Source organism: Sabethes cyaneus, chromosome 1 (assembly GCF_943734655.1).
Source record: "Sabethes cyaneus chromosome 1, idSabCyanKW18_F2, whole genome shotgun sequence".
Lineage (NCBI taxonomy): Eukaryota > Metazoa > Arthropoda > Insecta > Diptera > Culicidae > Sabethes > Sabethes cyaneus.
Genome location: NC_071353.1, coordinates 48,893,503 through 48,919,344, shown reverse-complemented (window position 1 = coordinate 48,919,344; position 25,842 = coordinate 48,893,503). Strand labels below are relative to the sequence as shown.

Sequence of the window (25,842 nt, the reverse complement as noted above, 5' to 3'; positions counted from 1 at the left end):
AGAAAATGATGAAGCATGATTTTTTTTTTGATAGATAATTATATGGCCTACAAATCTTCCATACATTAAAAGATGATCAAATTGAAGAAAAAAAAGTTTTCTTAAAAAAACAGTTTTAAGCCGGTTATAAACACCCCATCGACATCTCTATATCGAGCTGCAATGAACGTCAGCGACAGCATGTCCTGGACTCAAAATTTGACAGCGGGCCCAAATCAGACTGCTGGCAGTTGAGTGAAACGCAGTGCTGACATGCAATCTCATTTTCGCACACACGAGATGTTGGCGGCGAAAACATGGTTGCCTGCCGATGGGATGGTTATTGACCTGTTCGACAGAAACTTATGCGCTAACGGTGGTGGTCTTTGGAATTAGCCGAACGGTGAGAAAGTTGACAGTTTGCTTGAAGAATCGGAAAAAAGTTCACTTTTTTAATTTTCTTAATGTAGTGAAACAATGTACAAGTAAAATTATTATTGCAAAATGTAAGAAAATTGAGTACTTTATTTTTGGTATATACTTTGTCAGTGGTTTGTTTACAGTATATACGAGAAAATAATGTTTTTGTATATTTATGCGACAACAAACAGGTTATTTTTTTTTTTTTTTTTTTTTTTTTGTTTTGGGGTTTTATTGGCTAAGACCATGGTTGGTCCATCTCGCCACAAACAGGTTACATATCACGCTAAATTATAAAAATCCACGTGCTTGAGTGGTAAAAAACTTGTTTTTTGTGAAATTAATATAAACCAGGCTATTGCAAGCAAGATACAGGATAACTAAAGAGAACATTCATATTTTCATGTAGTGCCGGAGCAACATGGTTCGATAAGACTGAAAGATATTCAAATCTCCAGAACTTTGACTTGAACCGATACAAAACTAGCATAAGGATCTTGTAAAGTAGAAAAACATTTCAATAAATATGCAAAAACCGCTTTAGGATCACTGCTGTGTTCGATTAGTTAAGTCGCCACACTAACTTTTACAGTATTCTTAAAATTTATGCTCTTTCAATTCACTATTTCAAAAGTGTTTTTAAAATAACTTGTAAAACAGCAAATTTCTTACAAAACCTGACAAAATTTTAGTAAAGTTTTCAATCGAAAACCAGTTAAAAATTAAATTTACTGAAAATTTTTTATGAAATGTACCGCATCTGACATTTGTTTTCGTTTTTCTCACCCTCGCAGCAGGTAGCGCCACGGCGGCAGTTTTTACTCAAAAAGGTCAATAAACAACAACGCTATTGGCCTTGCCAGCGTTGCTGATATTGTTCAGGGTTTTGCGTGAGAAAAAAAGAAAGGGAAGTATTTTTGCTTTTGTCAACACTCACGCGTTGACAGTTCGGCACGAGATTTCCTGTAAGTGCGAGCAGCCTACGAAATCTCTTTCAACGCTGACAATGCCAATAAGTTACAACGCGATACCTTGTTTATATTTACTTTGTACTAGTACCATCTCTTTTCTTTTGTCGGATTGCTCAACTTCGCTTCGACAGGACAGACAGCTCCATTCATAAGTAGACAATTTTTCTTTGTGTACGGATGTGTTTTATCGACGGGGAGCGCCCGAACTGTGATTGGTTCTTCTTGTGCGAATAATGTTTTTTGCGTGCGGTTCGAAGGGTGTAAAAAGCGCTTTTTGATAAATTAATGTGCTCCTGTTCACAGTTAAAGCGTTGTTCCGGCGGATGGTGATATTTGTGAGTTGAAAATAGTGAAATTCCTGGTATTTGAATGTTTTTTCAATGTTTGAAGGCGAAATACATATTGGTGAAGAACAAGAAGAAGCTTCGCTCGGCTACTAAGATGCATCGAAATAGTGAAAATGAAACCTGATCAAAAAAGCTGGAAAAAGAGAAAATATTCGTCTGTGGTGTATCTTAAATTATAATGATAAGAGAAAAAGTAACTCGAGGCGAATTGAATTACGATTGAGAAAAGCAAAAGCGAAAAAATGCTGTAATAGGTGAGAGTGAAAAGAAATTGCGCCATAGTTATCTTTTAATTATGTGGTAGATATTTTGGTGATTTGATTGGAGAAATATAACAAGTACCCTGCAGGCCGCCGCAAAATACCGCCCACATTCGGTGCAAGAAATGTTAATCATCAATGCAAAATGTTGTAATGTGTAGTGCACGCCCATAAAACTTCATTCGTGAGCTGAATTTGTTTCAACTGAAAAGTGGAATCCACTGGGATTAACTGGGCAACCCGGCCAAAGCCGCGATTTGCAGCGAAAATACAATACAAGAGCAGTGTATGCTCGTTGCCATAGTGCTCGGGTATTGTCGTTCGCTGACTACCGTGTAATTGTTCTGTGCTAATATTCGAATATTCGAAGCAGGCAAGACATAAATATACCAACAAGCAGTTTTTTCTTTATCAGTAAAACCAGGGAAAAGTCTGCGCTACCGGCCTGCAAAATGACCGACAAAGTGACCAAATTTGAAAAGATGGCAATGACTAAGCCAGTCCCGATGAAACTATTTGCTGCTTGGGAAGTGGATCGCACACCGTCAAACTGCATTCCAAGGTAAGTGCAGCACGTCTGTGTAATGCATTACTGTGGCCATAGGGGAGCTGGCGATACATACTCTTGATTATTATTAGGGGTGATTTGACGATTCACTTTATGGTTTTGTGTTATGATGAACTAGTTGCAGCGTTTTGCCTTGTGTAATATATTGTATGAGTTCTGCCTTGCAATTGGCATCCTAATGAAAACACATTAGTTTCGTTAAATAGAAAGAAGCAAACTTAGGTAGCTTGAAATTAGCCCAAACAAACCATACAATTAAAATTAAAACGTAAAACGTCATTTAGGTATTTAAAGTACGAAGACGGCAAAACATTATACCTACCCACTTAAGCCATTCGCGTCACTGACGTATAGTAAAACTGATAACACAGAAACGTAAGCCGTCCTTAAAAGTTGTTGAACTACTTCAACGCAGATTCTACTATCACAGTTAAAAATTGATGAACAGGAAATAAAATATTTTAAGGATTTTATCTAAAGTAGTACTTAGTTTATCAATTCTTTTGCAAATGACAATTTTTCTGGATGGCTGAGGATATTTACTTACGTTTACCTTAAAAAAATTTAACCTACGATGCTTGACTACAGAGAATCATATACATTTTCGAAACCGGTAATTCTCGCTTTATATTATTTTCAAAGCTAAATTACAATGAGAGATTCTTTTCGTCTATTCTTTGTTCTACTAGTAATGGTATCGCAAATGGACATGAATGTATCTATCTTGCAAAAATCGTTTGCCGGCGTCATTAACTTGCTAATAGTTAAGAAAACAAACGTTGAATAGCATTTGCAGCGCCATTATAATCAAAAGAAAGTAAAGACTGAGAAAATCTCTCATTGTTCTCTAGGTACTTTTGAAAACTTAACAAGTTAAGAACAGCAAAAAAATGATGCCAACAAATTGTTGTTACTAATAGACTAGAATATGTAACTGTCTAAGAAAAAAATATTTTAAATAAAGTTCGTGATAAGAGTTTTTTCAGATTTTATGTTTTTTTCTGGATTGCTGGAAAACTTGCGTTTTCATACAAAAACTATTGTTCAACAGTACGGATTTTTTTTTATATAAGGAATGTCTGGGAAAATCCGAAATTTCGCTTTGGAACTTTCTAGAAATACAATTTAAACAAATTACTTTCGTTCGTGTAATTTCAATAAGATGACGCTACATGCCACATAGCACCCGAAACAATGGACCGATCGAGAGATGAGGTTGGTGAGCAATCTCTTGTTTTGAATCTGCAAATTGGCCATCTCTCGATAACTTTTTGTGTCATTGGTGAAATCCCAGCCAACTTGTATTGTATCGAAAGTGACACACAAATGAACCTTTTGCGTGACAGACACCCAATTTATCGGTTCAAATGAAAGCTTCATGCGCTTTTTGCAGTTTCTGTGTGTTTTATATTAAAACTAAAAAGGAACCTCAAAAACCGTTTGAAAAACTGTGATGTGAAGAAAATTTTCTCAAATCTCTTTCTTAGAAGGTTTTATTTTAAAAACTGATGCACTCAGTTTTGCACATTTTTTAGCAGTAAATTGCTCCGATAGGTAGCATAAACTCGCACCGACGAAAGCTAAGTTGTTAGGCTCTCTAAAATTGCAAAAGTAGCGTAATCCATGGAAGTTAGGTTTGGTAAATATGAAAAAGTTCAAAGAGCTTCAATATGTTTTAATGATTTTTATCTTGTCCAACGATTGTGTTATATGTTGGCGCCACCTCATAAAATTTTGGTCCAAAAGTGGATCAGATTCGTGACGCCTTCATGTTGCTTTCTCATCAAACAAATTTTATAAGTTTTTTCGTTTTGTTTCGTTTGTGTGCAACCCTTTTATCTTGCTTTTTTATTTCCCGATTCGAGCTTATTGAAATATTAATAGTATTTATTTGCTAGCTAGCAAATAATACAATTCTCAGTAATAATATTTAGTCACATATTCAGTCATATATTTATCCAATATCAAATGACAAGCATTTAATGTGGATTACATTTTTAATTATGAAATTCATCTGGGACAACATGATAGTTTAAAGTTTCGCTCACACGGTATTTCAAAGAATAGAAAAATAGTTAAACTAATAGGAGTGAAAGTACTAAGCTACAATAAATAGATGCTTTTGGGTAGCATAGAGAAAGGTTGTGAAACTAAACATCGGAAACTAAAACTAGCATGGGTCCTACTACAGCACAGTTGAAGTCTTGTTAACTCACGCGGTTTTAAATCTCGTTTCGTCGATTCGTTGCAATGATTAGCTTCCGGCATGGTTAAAAGCTGACGAAAACTAGTGACCACTACTAATTCTAGTTTTCACTTTTTGTTTTCACAGTCTTACTCTACCATGAGAGCAGTAGTATGAAATCTTAAAGCTCTAGTTCCTGTTTTTTTATTTCTTGTCTATGCAACTAAAGTGTATAACAATATTCAGTGAAGTGTATGTAGTATGCTTATTCAATTTTCAACTAAACAGAAAATTTCTTAGAAATCATAACTAAGCGTGTTTCAGATAACTAAGCGTCGGTTCTGCCGATATGCCCAAACTTGCTTATATCTTTCTATCATATACTATACCTTACACATAAGAAGAAAACTCACAGTCAGACATTATTCTATGGTTTCGGGAAGACTACAATTAACCCCAGCTCGGCTGCCGTGTAGCGTCGATCCGGCCTCATTCCGCGTGCAAGGGCCTGCTGGCCGGTTGGCATTATTTCCATCAATTGAAAGCACGTTACTTAACAATATACCAACCTATTGTACACATACGATTCCGCTTCACATCAATCGACGCGATCGTAATGATGATGTGAAAAGCAGATTGTTCAACCTTCACATACACACCCATCCGGAAGCCCGAATAATCGCCGGTTCTTCAAAACTAGTTCGTTGACCACTCCAGTGCGAGTGCGGTGATGCTGCCACTGACTGGCACTACTGGAGTTTGCTTCTGTGTGTGGAGTGTGGGGCACTGGCATAAGGCAGTATAGCAGTAGCATCGGCTTTGTGGCTTCAGCGTACGGCGAGCGCGCATTGGTAATTGTGGGGAGGATGTAGAAATGGATCACAACTGGCCTATGGTTCCGTGAACCGTAGCTAAATTGGACATGCACGACAGCAGCTGCTGCGGCCGCTGCCAGTGTGCGGCCGGCGAAAGGTATGTGATAGCCAGAGCCGGAGAGCGCTTGACAACCGATTTCATTGCTCCCATCTCGTGATGAAGGTCTTTGCAGATGCGCTCTACTCGAAGGACAAACGTTCATGGCTGGCTTGGGCGCTCACGCGGCAACGATGAGTAATCCTTTGACTAACAGCCACCTGATACAGCCGAGAAATAAACTTTCGTAATTATTTCGTATTTTCTTTTGTTGGTCCGAAATACAGACCGGCTAACGAATCGAAAAGTTCTTGCTAACCACAGCACTGTTCCGCTTGGAGACAATAAAAATAATTTATAGAAATGCATACCATGTGAATCACAGTCCAATTCTTTGGTATAAACAATTAGTCATCTTTTTTTTGAAGATTGATGCATGTATCGTCACGTAAACTAGTGCCGAAATAGTCCAAGGGGTGGCACTTCTTCGTTCCACTAGTGCCGCTGGAATTCAAACAAATCATGAAACGTATTCCAGAAGTAATAAATTAAATTCTTTTCCCACTTGCTTTGCTGCTGCTGCTGCAATCGGGGCAAAGCAGCCAAAATGTGGAGCTCGATAACTATACGACGACGACGGCAGGAGACGAAAGAAAACTGAAAAATACCATGCCTCACTGGTAGACGTTGTTTTCTTCTTGGAATTAAATTACGTTTCCCGGGTGACTTTCTTTTGAGTATAGAAGTGTGTGGTAATGAACTGTAAGTTCTAAATTTATAAAATATTGGACATTGCCATTGTTACGTTAAAAAGCAGAAGCCCCTAACTTTTGTTTTTTTGTTATCTCCGTACGAGTGGTTATGCAATCAATCATAAATTATCGGCGTTTTCGTTTGGACCTAAACGAAGCTGGTTATCATTTGTTAATGAGTAACACACTATGGTATCGGCAATGACATCGATATGTTGGAAACAAAATACGATTAACATGTGGCCACTGATGACTCAAGTTGGCGTCTGTGACGCAGAGGCTGAGGGTATGGCGATGAAAATTTATCATTTCTTGTTTGTTTATTGTTCATTATCGTAGAGACGATTTTGTCTTTGGGTTTGGATTTTACTCTGGTGAACTTTCACTAACGGTTTAACTGAGTTCAAGTGAGGTTATGCGACTTGGTGTTTTAAAGGACAACATTATATTAATCTTACGCTACTGGACAATAAACAAGTAAACAAACAAACAAGTAAACAACATGTATTGTTCCTAGTCGTATAAAAAACGAAATTCTGATGAATTACCCTCAGAAATGCAGAATTTGCTTCATAAAAATCATGATTACTAAGATGCCATTTGTAGTGAATGAATCCTAAGAAGCGTAGCTTTATGTCTGCGAATGATTACCGGCTGGCTACGTAATCCGTAAAAAGCCCTTTCAAATCCTTTCCCATTTAGTCCAACCTCGGCACCAACCCCATTTGCACTGTTACATTTGGCGCCACCTATTATGTGCTTTGCGTTTGTTATATTGACCTTTCTTGCTCTCATTTACCAACTCGTTTCTCACTGCCAGTAATATCCCATATTATGGCTGTCCCTGGCGAGGACTCATTGCGTTCCTCTAACCAGTACATTTTAACTATAAGAATGGCTTTTGCAGAAGAAGAATATAGTAAGAATTCAGCATGAAGAAAGGGTAATGAGGGTCAATAAACCCATTCTGAAGCTGCGACATCGAATGGCGTGATGCTACTAAGATTCGAACCCATGACCACACACTTGTTAAAGCAGACTCGGTAACCTTGCGGTTACGCAGCACCTTGAGTGTTCGTTTAGGAGACCGGTCAGCGTACTCAAATCTATTCATAAATTATTCATAAACAGTAGGTGACTGAGGTCTCAACCACCATTCTGACGCTTGATCTAGCTTGATCCATCCAGAGTCGTTCAAATTAGCTCAACCAGATTCGTAGTTAAGGCATGTTCAAGCCTTGTCTGCCATAGCTCGTTCTGCTTGACTAATTCGAACGCCGCTTTGAAATCTACAAAAAAATGATTATGCTAGTTGTACTCCACGATCGCATTTTTAAACAAATTAAATTTTTATTTCACTTGTAAAGAGTGTTCCCCATCAAATTGCATCTTCTTCAAACTTTCAGGCAATAAAATATAACTCATTAGTAAGCTTTTGGCATATCTGGCTGCCAGAATGCCGTCTTGACGTAACTCTTATCATCCCTTTGCACTTTGTACGTATGCAGTCCCTACCTGTCCTTGGCTCTCTGAACGAAAGACTTGGAAAGATTTATCTTTTTGTCTACATCCCTGACCGAAGGATTGGGATTTCGCTTAAACGCTTTCACAACACGCTTGTGATCCTGATCAGTAATAGAACATCCATTTTGACCGCATTTATCCTTCCATTCGATGCTCAGAGTTTCGTAGTAACGTTTAATTACACGACTTATCGTTGACTGCACGATTCCGAGTTGTTTTCGTATGTCCCGATGAGCGGATTTTCCAAGTGCTTGCACAAAATCAATTCGCGACGTTACTTTTCGGATGACGCCATTTTTTCAACTTTCGAAAAACTGACAGCGATAAAAGTACAGTGTAAACAATACACTCTACACTACTTCTATCGAAATTTTCAAGAGAAAATACCCAATGGGTAATTTTCTATAGCGTTTTTTCCGTGATGCAATTTGATGTGGGACACCCTTTATGTTCCTAACAGTTTTATCTTACGGTTCAGAGTAAAAATTTTGAGAATCATTTAGGTGTAGGGCAACGAGCCGACCTGTTTTATCTTACACTGCTCCATTCAGCTTCGACGCGGACTTGTTTTCCAATGCGCTGCCTTAACATGTTTTTGCATTATTGCGTTCGTCGGAATCCAAAAAGCTTTGACCGGTCCAGGACGATCGAGACATTTCGAAAGATTAATCGTATTTGGTACGAATTCGACTTTATTGGCTTTGTACCAGGCTAGCGTATGCCTCGTGATAATGCACTTTTGCCAATTTCAACCAAAACAGCATTAGAACACCGTATTTCTGCATCATCCGTGTCTAGCATTCTCTAATGTATAGTGTGACACATATATATTCGAACAAAAACCAAGTCATATATTTTTGTAAATAAAGGCTTTATTTGGAATTTTAGTTTTAGAAGTTGTTTACCCATAGATACAGAACAAACAATCATTGCTCTATGGGATCGCCTTTTACCTGGATAACACGCTTCAAACGCTTTTTGAAGTCGTTACATGCGGCACGCACTATAATCGGAATATAATCCCATATCTTATTGATAACTAACTTAAATTTATCCAAATTATGATATTTACTTGAGCGTCTGCTGCATGTACCCCGACATGCAAAAATCTAGTGGGTTCAAATCAGGAGAACTTGGAGGCTATTGCTTTTTCGAAATGAAATCCCTCAGATTGGCTTTGCACCACGTGTGCACAAGATTTACAGCGTGGGCTGGAGTTGCATCCTGTTGAAAGCAGTAATATTCTTCACCATACATTCCCCAAACGTAAGGAATCAAATTTTGCTCTAAGATCAAGACCAGAACTTTCACACCCTTGTTTCCCTTTCTTTGAAATGCCTCCCCATACCATGACCGCTGATGAATTTTAGAATCGTGGTACATTTCGTTTGTGCTTTGGAATGTCTATGATCGAAACCGGCCACAACCGATCAGTTTGAGCATGATGCTGCGTTTGAAGAACAAACAACTTCTCATCTGAAAAGATCACTTCGGAATCACCGTTCCGATGGAGCAGCAGTTTGCATCTTTCCTGCCGCTTTTGTTTTGTTGCGTTAATCCATGGATTTTTCATTTTCTAAATGCCTTCATATCTAGATCCATTTTCAAAATTCGACGAAGAGTTTTCCTTTTGATATTCAGCGGAACTGCCATTTTCCATACGAACCGGTCGCATCGGCGACGAATTCGCTCTCGAGCAACCTTTTTGACCACTGCAGTTCTAACGCTTCGTTTTCTTCCGTTTTTTTTGCGGTGTTCGACAGATTCCACCTCGACAAATCTTTTTAATGTATAGTACACAAATCCTCTTTTTATGCCGTGATGTTTTTTGAGGTCACAAAAAATAGTGGAGAATGCAGCACCGGTTAGGAATTTATTTATTATCAACGACCGTAATTCTAATTCTGATACGGGCACACCTAACAAGACCCAATACGAAAATGAAACTACGTTAAGTACGACTGAAGTCATGATGACAGACGCACACATGGTCTTAATTTGATTGTATTAATTGTCTATGTCGCTGCAAGCATAAAATGATTTTTGTTCGAATATATACGTGTCACACTGTAAACATCTGCTTTCATTGTGTCAGGAATGAATTGTTTACCAAATCATATTTTTTGCCGAACTTTTTCGTAAAAATAGACTCCACTTTGCCAATACTTTGGTTGTCACGGACGGTATAGAACTGGTCACTTGGAAGTCTAGTCAAATTTGACATAAATTTCATCATCCACAATTACGCACACCAATCTTTCTCGGAGCAGTTTATCGTATAACTTACGGAGCGTTAGTTTGACAGTTGCGACTTATGTTGTTTTTTGTTTTGCCTACTTCTACTTTATATATGAGCCGTTCCGAATTATAGTGGTCTATTGACCTTTTTTTTATCAAAAATGAGATTTGTATGTATGTATGTATGGGGACTACCACCTATCGAAGCAGAACAACTGTCCATAGCAATGGGCTTATCTGACAAGGGGAATTGCACAAACATAACCATTGGTCACGTTTACCAGGTCCTGTATGAAGTGCCAAAAGGGAATCGGTCGGCAAGCAACATCGCTTGCACGTACCAGGGGTGTTTAAGAATCTCCTTCCAGAAACTAGATCGCTTGAGTCAATCGTTAAGTAAGCCCTCCCAATGCAGAATGACTCCAATAGGTGGGAAGAAGGGCCCGCTCATCATCCACAATGTGTTGTTAGCCGGGCCAAGGTTAATGAGATTTTTGCATAAATTGTATCTTTTTGCATAAATAAACTCTGCAGACAATAAAAATTTCAAAAAAAAAAAGGTTTTCAACTTGTTATTTTTCATGTTGAAGTTTTGTTTTGGAACAAAATGACTATTATGTTCCGCATTGTAGTAGTCTATGTACATGGGACTTGTTAATAATCAATATTCGACCATTTTTTAATTCAAAACTACGTTGAAACACAATATTTGACTTCTGTTCGTTAAACCCTTTCATCTGGTACCGACTTTGCATTATTTCCATATGCGTCATATGCGGTCATTTTCAGAAAACCGGGATTTGCCATCTTTGATTCCAAAATGGCATCAGAACACCATATTCTATACCCAGGCGTCATACTCTTTCATAAATATCCATTTTATTGCGGTTTTGTATCACGTTTATGTATCCCATGGATATAGACCACTATGTTGCGGAATGTTTTGGGGATTGCAGATAAATTATATATGAAATCATAGTGGTCTATGTATACATATACATTGGTGTGAATAAATCGCATATGTTTACAGAAGTTGGGATTTTTATGTATTCTCATGTTGAATCTCTTTATACCATGCACATTAGAACACTTGGTTTGGAGAAAATAAACGAGTGCAATATTTTATAGAGTTTTTTAGATAAATCCGTCTTCTGTAAAATTTATTGAATGTATAATAGACCACTATAATTCGGAACGGCTCATATGTCTTCAGTCCATTTCTTACTTTGGCACGGTCAACGTTATTCTTTGATGGTCCCAGCTTTTTTGGCCATATTTCGAATGAAAGCACAATTCTTACGGACTAAAGCTTATACAACTTTCTGGTTCAGGTTTTGGTCCACAGGGTCCGGTTTACTTTCAGATTTTTTTCTTTCCTAGGAAGGTACTCTCCTCACCATAATTCTGAATCGCGTTACGAACTGCTCCGATCAACATCGGGAATAGTAATTCATTTGTGCACGGTTTGTTTGCGCTTTTTTGGGGGAATGCTACAAATTTTCGCTGAAACGTCGCGAACTGGCATACAGATTTGCGAGACAAACAGACTTATAGATTGTTATTGTTTAAATATCATCTAGAAACAACAATGGCATATAAAAACCATGCTTAGGCAATCTGGAATATTCCAGATACATTCGTTTGTATTTACCGGTTCTGCAGCACAAAGGATTTTCAGTTTTCGAAGATGAAGCACGACATACTACCAGATTTCGCAGGACAGCGACTTTCATGACTCATTAAAACTAAAATGGAAGCAAATTATAACTGGATTCGAACCCAATTTATCTCCCAGGCCCCGCCCGTTCACCGATATTGCGTAACCTTTGAACCACGGAGGACTGGTAAAAAGGAATTTCTATATCCTTTAAATGTAAATGTATTTTAAAATAAAATCAGAGCGTAAAATGCAATAATTGTCTGATAAAATCCAACATGGTCGTTAAATCCAAGATGGCCGCCAAAAAGTGCTCACTGCATTCGATAGTTCTATTCTTTTTCTTTACAGAACTGTTAAAAATTGAACTTTCAACACCTTCCATTTATTTTATTTTTCAATGTTAGATACGCCTGGAACGAGAAATTATTTCGCTCTTTCGCAACAAATTCATTGAATTCCTTTACCCCTCCATCGAAACAAATTTCGGCGGGAATCGTAAAATACATGCAGCGAATATGGTCAATTCTTATCTTATCTTATTATCTTATCTTATCTTATCTTATTAATACCATCACAGCCACAATAAAGGATTCCTGGAAATAATTTTAATTACTTCTAATCATAGAAATATTTCAAATTATTTTCTTGTCAGTATTGACATTTGCAAAACATCTAAGATGTATTACAAATGTTAAATCGGCCAGGCCAACTGTGAAGTATTGCCGCAAAGACGATTCTGTGAAATGAATTTTGTGTGAATGAGTCATTCATACATAAATACATCTCTGAACCAACAGGGGAAGAAGAAACGGGGACATCTCGTACCAACCGCTTCTGATTAATTATTAAATTGATTATAGTTCAATGCCGTTGGGAGTATTTTGCTATTAAAGGTTAAATAATACTCCGGACCCTCGGGGATGAACTTATGGCATTTGGCCAAAAGTCTGGCTGAAATAGGCCAAGGTTATAGCGCCTTATTTCGCTCTCTGAAATGGAATAACATCCGCTAACTACTAATTATATGATAGCGTAGACTAATAATTAAAGTTGCGAAACAATTGCTAATAATTATTACGATGAAGTATTGCTCAGTTATGATGAATAGTAAAATTACGAAACGATCTCACCGGCATTTCCTGTATGTCTCGACTGTTTCATTAACTTAAATGTCTTGTGAACTTGCTGCCACCCAAAGTAGTGAAGATGTTCTATATCTATAACACTGATATGGGAAGAAATCAGTCCGGCATACTGTTCGGTTTTTCACAGATGGGGCTATCCAGGATCTCCGGCACTGCTCACACTGTGTCTTTCCCTGCTGGTTTGACCTTTCTCCTATTTCCGTTCCTCCGGTATCTCCGTTGGTTGCGATTCTGGGATTGAATTTGGCGTCCAAAACGTCAAGTCGGTCGCACAATCACTAAGTAGCTATTAAATACTTATCACTTCTTCGAAATATACAATTAAAAACGCTACGAGAAGAAAATTTAATGACGAGAAAAAATATTGCGACCATGCTCAGTCGCAGTTTGCTGCGATCTCTTTACATGCAGCGAATATGGTCAATTTATCCGAAACATCCACAGGGTCGAGCGCAAAACTTGCCTTATTGGAGATCAACTAACAATGATGACAATGTGGGATTCGGCATGAAATCACGTATTGCACGTGTCCCTACGCTTGCGAATGGTATTAGAATTCGCAGTATCCTGCTGACATTGCAATGGCTGGCAGCAAGAAGCACAGAAAAAAAGTCTGTTGCCCTTGTCACACACATAATTTTGTCTGTGCATCAGATGCAGTTTTTGTATGCTGGTGCAGGACACCACAAACGTAGGCGGTAGAAAAACTAAGAAGAGAGTGATGTATTGTCATCTTTACGGTGCTACCAATGACTGGATGCTAGGACTAGGTGATGACTGATGATTTCAGCTTTATTATATCTTGAATGTTTTAGCTGGGAAAATGTGTGAATATTTTTTTTATCATTTTTGTTGTAGTTTTACTTACTTTCAGTACCCGGGTAGAAATGCATAACGAATATTAATGTAAAAACATTACGGTTACTATGAATTTTACTGTTTACAACACTTTATGCTGTAACTTCATTTTTCATATTAATGTGAAAACATTACGATTACAATGAATTTTATTGTTTACTACACTTTATGCTGTAACTTCACTGTACCGTTCTTGGAAAATTTTTCATATAATTCGGCAACAATGCAAATTGTTTAGAAGCAGGAAGTAATCTCTATCTAAGGTCCAATCCTTGGCAGGTTGAGTTATTTGTAGACACAAATTGTGTCTCTTCCTCCGTCTACTGTAGAAACCACCGATCGAGAAGTTTAATCTAATTCGTTTTACTGACGGGACGACGACATTATGCAGGCGCTTGCGACTTACTTGTTCGTCTGTTAACATATTAGCCGCGATTCTTAACGCGGGTGTTCGGGGAAAGGCTCCGTTCCTATGAAATAGACCAACCTCGTTGTTTCTACGTCTACGTCGTAGATTTTACAATTGACAAAGGGAACGATAGAAGACGGTAATGAAACAAAGAGTCGATAGGATCTAACAGATTGAGATAAGGCGTGAATGGGAAAGAGCGGAATTTGTTTATGTAGTTGTACTGACCTCTAATACTTTCCTAATATGAGCGATGAATGCGGCTCGAAAATCATAATAGTTCGAGCCCATCAAATTCATTGTCATCATATCTTTTCAAAAACATGAAATACCGTAATTAATCAGCCGGTTTTATTTTGTCCTAATAATCCGAAAGCCTACAATTTTTTTGCAGAACTCACCTTAAATTTCATTGTAACTTCGTTGTAAAACAGTGTAAAACTTATAGTGAATGTACCATAAATTTTACTGTTTTTGGTTTTTATTTGTATGAGAAAAAGCCGAAAAATTTAGTGTTACATCACTTAATCACCCCCTTATTCGCTGTAAAATTGGCGGTTTCCATTAAAATTTACTGTGAAAACAGCGATATTCATGGTAACTTCAGTGTAACTTTTACAAAGATTTTCACTGTTTCAATGTGGTTTTTCGATGTTTTTCAATGTTTGTAACAGTGAAATTTAATGTTTTTTCGCCATATATTTTTATTCGGGTAGTGACATTGCGTTTGATTCCCCCGATCAGGTCGAGGAACCTTTTGTACTCGATTATTTTTTCTCCATCCGTGGGGTACGGTACGTATTGCTGTAGCTTTAAGCTACAATATTATATGTGCCAAATGTGTGATGATATAGAAATTCTCTCAATCACAATCATTAGCTGATCGAGACGTAACGCTAAAGTATCGGACTTAAACGCGTGATAATGTTGGACGTAGGCCTATGTCTTTGTTTACTATACTGGGTAGCACTTTGTGAAAACGAAAATGTAACTGTAACGTTCGAATCAATAACTTTGCATAATCAAATTACATCAATAAATTTTTTATCACTACATGGAATCGTCAATATGTCGTTAAATTTTCGGATCATTCTACAGATTCATTTAGTTTATATTTTTTCTCATAATCATAAATCAAAAGTACTCACCACTATACAAGTTTTGGCTACTTACACTTGGACCTAAACGGTATACTTCGAAAGTTATACTAAGTCTAAGTTCAAAAGTGTTGCAAGTATCCCCGGATGACGGTATTTATTATACCAGCATATACATACGCAGATATATGTTAATTTATTCAACAGTAACTAAAAATAAACGAAATCGTTTAACAAATCATTTCTGGTATATTTGGCACAACAGTACCATGATGTTTGCTACCTGTCGAAACTTATTTCCCAATGATGGGAAAAGTAAATTCAAACAAGCCGAAAAGTTTAATCAATACTGAACGAAAACAGGCTCACTGTAGCTAGCTAGATCTGTGTCGTCGATAGATGTAGACCCTCCTAAATGACGAATACCGGTTTACTCCAGTGGAATCTCAGAACAGCTGCTCAGTTAGCAAAAGAAACTAGCATAAATAAGAAAATGGAATAATAAATTTTATTAACGTATAATTGTGGCTTGCCTGTGATTCCAAAGGTTTTATTTTCCATATTTGTTTTGCAATTCTTGAAAATAGCTAGGAACCATTTGTAATTTTTTGTTGAGCGCCAAAACTATTTTTGCTATCGTAAAGGGTGACTGAATTCCAAAATTTTGTGGAGATCAAACGCAACTACATTTTTCAAATACAGGTATACCTCGGTAGTACGTACACTACACCTTTGCTTCGTTTAGCGTACGTATTACCGAAATGTACGTACGATCGAATCACAATTTTAGGTTTTGAAGCATTGTTGTATTACGCTTAATATTGCATGTAATTTGCATATTTGCTTAACGGGTGGCAACTAAAATTTTGGAATTTTTCGCGGCCCTTATGCTCAACAACGACCAAGCTCAGAGAGAAATGGGAGTATGTATGTGTTAGCTCTCTCTCCTCTTTTTGTTAATATTTTTTGTTTTGTTTATGCTTGCCCAGTTTGGCTAAAAATGGCGTCAAAACAAGTAGCATTTCGGGAGCGCATTATACGCTTCTACGAAATGCAACAGTAATCTCGGTACAAAGTAAACGGTACAACTTTTAAAAAGCAAATATGTTGCGGCTTCGACTGTTTACCACATCCTAAGATGCCCAACAACTATGTATTCGCAAGCAAGGTAGTGGAAGACCAGCCAAAATTATGGACGCAGAAGGACATCGTTCTCTTTCTCGTTTCTCCAACAACAAGCCCTCTGGTTTGGCTATCAATTAAGATGCATCAGACGAATGTTTGAAGAAAATTTTGATCCCGTTTCTACAAAAACATCATGCAGATGGACAATAGGTACGTCTTTTGGCCGGATAGAGCATCCTCGCATGACACCAAAAAGCACAAACGACCCGAAAAATCTGTCTCAGTGCAGTCAATCGAAGATTTCTTCGGGATTTTGGGTTCCTTGGTGTACAAAAATAACTGGAGAACCAGGAATTGCAAACAGTTGATTGGTAGAATCAAGAGATGCATTCGCAAAGTGGACATGAGCGCCGTACAACGCTCCTGTTCGGGCGTCAAACGAAAGCTTCGCCGAACAGTCGATTACGGACCGTGTTCAAATGTACACTATTTTTTTTTCAACAATGGATAATGTATCTTTAATTTCGGTAAATCAGAACTTCTTCATGTATCTTTGTCTATTTTTGACAGCTTGAGAAAAAAATTCCAAAATTTTAGTTGCCACCCGTTACATTATTGCATTAATAGGTATATATTTTAGTGGTATTGATTTAATATGACAATCAATTTTTAATTGTTTTAAATTAATGATTTTGCCCTTTGTGAAGCTTGGAATGAAACAAATAAAGTGTTGCTGAAAAATGTACGTAGGGTACGGGAGGGTATTTTCAGCAGGTTACTAAATTCAGCCTATTTGCTGCCTTTTCTTTCGCCAATAAAGATACTTTGCTGACATACAATTTTAATATGTTATAACTATTTTCTCAAGACTGTAAGTAATCTACTATTTTTATTCAAAGAACGTCAAAACCAGCTGTTCTTCCACTAGAACTAAGCCATAGGCCGAAAAAATAGATGTCATCGCTTAATGGGCTGAAAATACCCTCCCGTGCTCTACTATCGAGGCAAAATGTACGTATTATCGAGGATACGTACTATCGAGGCAAAATGTACATATTATGGAGGGTACGTACCAGAGATGATTCCTCCTCAGAATAAAAAAAGAGAAGAGAAAAATTTACACTTTATTCAAACGCGAATTATTGTGCTCCATTTTGTTTTAACTTTTCTCTTTTTTACTGACTGCGATTGCTCAGCAATCTGCACATTGATGCTCTACCTTCTACTCATCGAGGAGTTAACTGAGCAACAAAATGTTAATACACTACTTGGTTACCCTTAGCCAATGATATGGGACACAAAAAAACTGTTTAGACTTCTCGCAGCGGCAATAGTGTAAAAAATGTTGCTTATGACGATAGTGGATGATAGATATGGCAACATTGGAATTTCCGTGCAGTTGCTTTTTCGCTCAATGAGAAACTAAAGTTTGTTTATAGGGTACGGGAGGGTAGTCCCATCACGCTACTAATTTCGGCATACATTACCTTTTTTGGCTACACTTTCCCAAATAAAAACATTGCCGCTATATAACAATACTGAAACGAATGTAGCACTCATAGGCTTCAATGTGTTATAACTTTTTTCATAAAAATGTAAGTAATTTGCTTAATTTTATTCAATAAACATCCAAACCACTGTTTTTCCACTAGCACGTAACCTGGCTGAAAAAAACCAGCAGCAATCGCTTACGCGTATCCGCTTTTGATGATGGTTTGGAAAACACACAATTATGATCACGTTTACTTATTCTAGAAACTAAACAGCTGTGAATATGCTATCACAGAACAATTCTGCTTCTTTTTATCACAGAAGAACCCAAAAATTCCCCTCTGATATGAAAATATAAATCAATTTTCATTCACCAGCCATTAGCAGCATTTTGTTTTTAATTCCAGCATATGGTGCGTTATTTACACTTCTACCAATATATGTGCTGACATATCTGGTATTTGAGTGACAACTGGCGCTAGTGTATATGAACGATTCAATGATACACTAGCACCAGCAGCAAGCTGTTGTCACTGCAAAACTAACTATCTTCTATGAGCCCGGAATGTAGGCAATAGCGAGAAGTTATTCATCAATCTCTTTTTTCTTGTCTCTTTTGATCTGTTTTTGAAAAGCATTTAATCGCTGTGCTGGCTATTTCGGCCTGTCGGATTTAAAAAACACAGACACCACTATAGAAAATGGGCTCAATTTAGCCGCAGCGACTTCATCATTTCTCGCGACTATAACTCAAATTCAGTAGTGTTTTATTAAGACCAAAATACACGCCGATATTCAGTAAATATTATTCTATCAACTGGTATAAAAATCTTGTCTCGAATAAATATAGTTTCTGAATATTGTTTAGGCTACCGCTTAATGGGCTGGAAATACCCACCCGTGCCCTATTTCTCTTTATTTTTGGTCTGTTTCTCATTGCGTGGATGTATTTCTCATTTGTGGCAGCAGTTCTGGTCATTGTATTGAACAAAACAGGGGCACTTTTTGCACAATGAGTGAGGAAATGGCACGCCTGGCTACGTACTATCGAGGGTATGTACTAAAAGGATACGTACTAACAAGAGTACGTACGATCAAGGTATCTGTACAATACACAATATACGGTTTAAGATGAGATGTTCTGAATTATGCTATAAAGCTTGCTTCATTTAGAATTGGAACAAACTTTTGTTCATATTGTGGCGCTCTTGGTGGACGGATTTGGAAGTTTTTGGCGCCCACGTATCGAAAATTTTATTAAGTTCATCTATGTATTTTTGACATTCCGCAAAACGACTGTATTTTGTAAATAAACAACATGGAAGCCGAAAGAAGGGAACAAATTGTGCAGTTATTTGGAAAATCCATTGTGGTCTGCATCTAGCCTAGCTGAACAGCTGAAATTGTCCAGAAATACCGTATGGCGTGTTATCAAACGGTATAAGGAAACATTGACAACGATTCGGAAGCTTCAAGCTAATCATCCGACTGGAACTGTCGACCGGAAACTGCGTGGTAAGATTTTGAAGACCATCAAAAGGAATCAAACCGTGATTTGGCCAGAAAATTCGGTGCTGTCCATAGTACCGTGAGGAGAATTCGACTCCGGGAAGGAATCATACCGAACCATAAACTAGAATAGTGTAGCCAACATTCGTGTTCGAACGCTGCACGACCGGGTGCTAACCAAGTTCGACGGGTGTCTTCTGATGGACGATGAAACCTATGTCAAGGCTGACTTCGGGCAAATGTCAGGTCAAAAATATGACTTGGCAACGGCTCGGGGTGATGTTCCAAGCAAATTTAAATTTGTTTTTGTCGAAAAAATTTGCACGAAAATTTATGATTTGGCAGGGCATTTGCAGCTGTGCCAGAAAAACCGAAAGTTTTCGTTACAAATAAGTCAATGACGTCGAAACTGGACCAAAAGTAGTGTCTCCAAAAACGAATTTTGCCATTTATTCGACCGCACCACCACCATCGCGTGATGTTTTGGCCAGATTTGGCAAGCTGTCGTTACAGCAAAGTCGTTCAACAATGGTATGCAGAGAAAGGGGTCCAGTTCTGCCCTATTGAGAAATACTGGGCAATCATGAAGGGGAGACTCAAGGCAAAGGGAAAAGTTGTCAAAGACATCAATCAGATGAAGACCTGGTGAAATAGGATATCCAAAACGATGGACGAAGAAAGCGTGCGCCGCCTAATGAGCCATATGACAGGAAAAGTTAGAGATTTCCTTCGAAACCGTTACGAATAATTTTATCCGTCTTTTTTCTTGAAAGTATGAAGTAAATGCTACATTTGTGTAAGAAAAGATCTTGAATTCAATAATAAATAACTGAAATACACGCATTTTTTCCAATACTATCTGAAGCAAGCTTTACTCGATGATTTGTTGAATACAGAACTATTATTTCAAATTAATCAAAAATAGAAACGAATAGGCAGCTAGAAAATTATTCAATTATGATCTATACCTTGTGAACGGAAGTCAAAAGCAATTCAACTGTTTCGGAACATTAGCATAGCATAAAATAATATATACAAAACTACAAAGGCCAATGTCAATCAACGTGAAATACCCCCGTAAATTGGTCCACTACAGAACCCTGCTTAGCATACAATCTTGCTCAAACAATCAAGTAACTAGTCTAGATAGAATGAATCACTTTTTTTTAATACGCAGATACCTCCCAAGGTAATCCGGCCGGTTCGGACGTACGTTTATCAAACGCTCCGCTGCTGAAGAGACGGAAGTCAGACGCTCATCAGTATAACAAAGACTATTTGCGTTTTACCTCCAGGCCAGGCTCTATATATGTACAAAATTGAACTTCGGTGTGTGCACCCACATACCTGCCTAGTAAACGACAGCAATAAACACTCATTGCGTCTAGGGCCATGTGACGAGATGCATTCCGAATAGTAATGCCCAACGGATACAACTATTATAAGAGTTAGTGTGTTCGAATTCCGTATTACAACTGGAATGGATGCAAATCTTGCTGCCATATCTGTATCTAGCGCCGATTTCTTTGTGTCGTAATCAAGCTCTGCTACTATCATTGCTTTTGTTGGGCCCATGCACATCCATACCGGTCTGAGTAGCGCGTAAAAAGGAAACAACCAACAAGGATTATTATTTTTTTAAACAAAACACCCATAATTATAAATGTTTTGCAACGGTTCACCGAACATAGTACATCGTTTATGATTTTGCATTCACGCAAACCTCATTTTTATTTTATTAGACACAAGCGTTGAGTGTGGAGTCATCATCATCGGTAGGATTACGATGTTTCCTCGCTGGTCAGTTCAGCGCGCACATTTTTAATAGGGCTTTGGACTTGCTCTTTGATATGGAATTTTATTGTCCGTCTGCCACCGATTGTACGGTTGATGATGTAAACAAAAACAAAATCGAGCTGATAGTCGTGCTTGTTTCGCAAACGAGTGCGTGTTTCGCTCACATTCATCACTGATAAGTTGTTTTAAAGCAGGAGGAGGGAATCGCTAGCACGCGGTAGCTACTCAAACTGATGACAGTCGGCAAAAAATAAACCATTGCTACGCTACTGATACCACTAGAGATTAATTTTGACTTTTCAGCAATACGGTCGAGCTAATGCAAGCGGCTGAAATTTAACCATTTGTCGGTTTTGAATGCGAAAGCGATCATATGAGTGATGATTCAAGGCACCATTAGCGTTTCTTGAGGTCAGACGAAATGATGGGCTATAACAAAAAATATAGGTCTCTGATGCCGATCGACGCTATTAACGCGCCGCGCTCCTGTAACGAATTTACAGCAAATAAAAATAACATTTCCTGCATAATGCGGGCTAACGACCAACCAAATGTAAAAAATATTTCCTGCATAAATGTTATTTTACATCGGGGTAAAACATACGTTATATTTAGCTCTGTTATATCAGAGGTTCCATTGAAAGGGAAAAACCCATATTCAAAAATGTTTTTTATTTATAGGGGAGACTGCTGCAGATTGAGACCAAGCAAAATATTTATGGAGACATGATTATTAAGGGACTGATTGTATCATACGAAACCCCAGAAGCCCAGAGAGGTGTTTCTAGAAAAACAAAATGTTCAAAAGACTGTGAAAGATGGTGCTTATAACGTCATGTTGTGGGGACATTTGTCATGGTGGGTATGGGAGTGGGAAAATTGGTTCATATTTGACGAAATTATGACCGATTACAAATCGTTCAGCAAGATAACTATCCGAAGTATCCTGCACTCTTACAGTCGGCTGCAAAGTCTGAAACAGAAGGTGAAGTTTCAAAATCGGCATGTACCACCTAGATTTTGCTTTTTGGAGATATATTTGCATTAAACGATCAGACATTTTTCTATGCATTGCTTGATATAGAAAATATAATAAAATTTTATCGAGACACTATTGAAATAAACATAAATAGTATTAAAGCGGTGGTGGTTTTAATCACGAAAATTGCCGCAGCGACTGCCGGCAACGTACTGCTTGTTTCTATCGCACTCAGCGTTGCCAACCGGTTTTTACGAAAATCTGGAAAACGAGAATAAAAACGTCTGTAAAAATTCTGGTTGTCTTTGTTTTTTGACGTAGGACTACGGCTTACGGCAAGGTTTGGTTAAATTGGGTGTCATTCCAAAAAATATTTCTCGAAAAGCGGTCAGGTTTTAAACGCTACTAATTTAGCGGTTTCCCGATCGATTTTAAATATTTTTGCACCAATCGAATGGAACATCTTCTAAGAGTCCCGAATGAAGAACGCTATTATTTTGTAAGTGTACACTATTGAAAAACTAAAAATAATGAAGCATTGTCCAACTAGATATCCTCGCATCCTGATTGGTTGGCGTCATCGAAGTTTGCACGTGTACCAATTTGACATCTGTGCTTGAAAAGTACGCCAACATGTAAAACCACCCCTTTTTAACCGGTGTTATGGTTTGGATATTTAACCTAGTGCAATTTGACTGAAGTTTTTGGAGCGTCTGAGTAGAATACGAAACTTGGAATTAAATAAAAAGAAAACTAATCCAATTTAATTCTACTAGGGTACGGGAGGGTATTTTCAGCAGGTTTCTAAATTCCTATTTGCCTCTTCTTTCGCCAATAAAAATACTTTGCCGACATGCAATTTTAATCTGTTATAGCTATTTTCTCAAGACTGTAAGTAGTCTACTATTTTTTATTCAAAGAACGTCAAAACCCGTTCTTTCACTAGAACTAGACCATAGGCCGAAAAAATAGATGCCATCGCTTAATGGGCTGAAAATACCAAGGGGGATCTATTGCTGTCAAATTCCATACATGTGTGCGTTACCGCAGATGGTGTTTGGTCCATGACGTTTGTACTGTCATGGACCAAACGACGTGTGATGGATTTCGAGCCAAGGGAGTCGCAACTCTATTTTTGTCTGCTGCAGTTGACAGAAATTCAAACCCAAAAACGCAGCGCAATTGTCGTTTGTATTGTTTTGATCCCGATAATGCATTTATCTGATTTTTAGCGTAAATAAGACAAACTAAGAAACTTTTCGGAAGCTACATATGCAGGCAAGAGCAGCAAATCGGTGAGAAAAAAAAGTAGCAAGAGCGGCATTGAAAATTATGGTCACCTGCCTGCCCCTTCAAATGTGAGTTTCACAATTCCTTACCGATAGATCCCCCCTGGAAAATACCATCCCGTGCCCTATGTATATTTATTCTTGACAGATACGTATTTCGGCTACGAGCTACGACCTGCAGGCTCCCTCAGTATCTGTTTTCGAACGGTTTGTCAAACTGTCAATCTGTCAAACGTAAATATACAAAGTAGTATTAAATTGGAATAGTTTTCTTTTTATTTAGTTCCAGGCTAGTGCAATTTGATGTCCTGAAAGTAAGCCATTTTGTCAAAATATAAACCCATCCCTTTTCTTCAACCGAGTTAATCTTCAAACATTGAATCTAGTCCAAGTTAATGTTCTGAAAGTGAAACGTCATAGAAAAGTGCGCGGTCATCCTTTCCTATTGCCAGATCGTATAGTATCTGTATAGGTACTGCAAGAATTTGTTCGGAATTGTTGTCTTGCACGATCCCTTCCGTGCACGTGACGTGATGGAGCAAAGTCAGCGACTCTCTTATCCGAGAATAGTTTTGAATGTTTCTTTTGCTGCATTACGTCAGTTAATTGGTTGCATTTCTTCACATAGTTTCAATAGTCAAGCATTACACTTAGATTAATTTCTTTCGAAAATGATGAACAAGACAAGGCAGGAGGGATCCGTAGTGATGCCAATGTTTATTTGACCGTATAAATAAGGCAGTAAGGTACTTGTAAATTTGAATTTCTCAAAAATTGCAACACAGCCAAGCAATATAACAATTTTTGATATCATCAAAATACATGTACGCTTAAGTCGCTTTTTACGCGACTATTTTTACGCGAATTTCGGGTTTTACGCGGTTTTTTACGCGATTTTGAATTACGCAGAACGTATCCTTCGCGTAAAAAGCGACTTGAGTGTATATGTACAGTCAGTCCACAATCATGGGTCACACACAATTTTGGCTTTAGTTTTCAGAACGTCGCATAATCCATGCAAAAGGGTTGTTTATGCGACGTTCTCAAAACTAATGCCAGAATTATGGTCCTTTTAGCTTTATCTGTTTATTAATGCATGAATATTGTACTAATCGATTGATAAAATTATTATTCTTAAGCAGAATTTGGTCAATCATTCGGTAATATTTAAACGGAAATTAGCAGCTGACACTAAAATGACCCAACATTGTGGACTGACTGACTGTGGATTATGGTCGAATTGAGATTTGAGCCTTTATTAAAGGAAAGTAGTCATACAAAAATAATGTCGCATAGGAAGTGTGTGGTGAGTGTACTAGGAAGTGGGTGGTGAGTAGGAATTATAGAATTGGGAAAATAAAATAAAATAAGATATTGGACCATCTAATACACCGGGCGACAGTAGTTTAGGGAATAAAACATTCGGGTACCAACCGAATGAGCGTGGGCACGAGCCACACCTGTCATTGCACAACTCAATATATTTTTGGTCTTTATCAAAATTTTCCAGTCCATCCCTCTCTTTCCAAACATACATAGGGTATGTTGCTGCTTCGTCGTAATTGCCTATTCCCGTCCTATCCAAGACAAAGTATTAAGAATAGCGTTTTTTATAACACACAATGCAAAATTAGTTATTTCCTAATATTTTACTTTGTTGACTATCATACGCGATCAATCAAAGTGAGCTGAGATCGATTTAAATCCTTATTTTAAAATTCCTAGCAGCCAAATTTCCTGTTTTTTCGTGCGTCGAAGAAGAAAATGTCGACTAATCGTCTCAATTTCCGTCATTCATAAAATAAAACTAACTCATGCAACGCATTGTCGTTATTCTGCAGCCGGAAAACATGACCAGCAGAAGTTTTTGCAAAATAACGTTTGTCATGCCATCCTACACAAATACATGCGCGCTAATTTCGTATACATTGTTGTGATTTTCAGTTCGGAAGATGAAAAATTTTAATGGACGGTTTTTAAAACGGTAGGACGAGTTTAGGAAATAAAGTCAGTTGTGTAATTTCAAGAAAATGCTTTAATAATCGCTTTTTAGTGAATTCAAAGGGCACGGATTGCAAGCTTAGTGTCTTTGAGTCAAATCAGCACAAGAACTTTCGGAGTATTCATTAAATTATATCCAAGAAATAATCAAAATTAGGGTGTCTTTACTTACTACTACGGGAATTAGAAATAAACCCTATCAGGCACAAGAATAAATAAACGAATCAGCCAATCACACGTAAGCACGCTTTTGCTTCCTTGGCCGTATACACCTGCGATGTCGTTTTCTCCGATACTAGAAAAAGTGACCGAATCCTTTCATCCCA

At 37.7% G+C, this 25,842-nt stretch overlaps 1 protein-coding gene across 3 annotated transcripts in view; it reads left to right on the top strand.

The window, feature by feature from the left end:
* The first annotated feature begins 1,575 nt into the window (after positions 1-1,575).
* Positions 1,576-25,842, top strand: part of LOC128732991 (phosphofurin acidic cluster sorting protein 2) — a 66,283-nt gene continuing 42,016 nt past the window's right edge. For 2 of the 3 annotated variants that reach the window (XM_053826509.1, XM_053826506.1), the window contains exon 1: positions 1,576-2,539. In XM_053826509.1, the coding sequence (XP_053682484.1) occupies positions 2,430-2,539 (110 nt within the window). In that variant the 5' untranslated portion in view covers positions 1,576-2,429. The remainder of the gene's footprint in view (positions 2,540-25,842) is intronic. The other variant, XM_053826508.1, reaches the window with a different exon arrangement.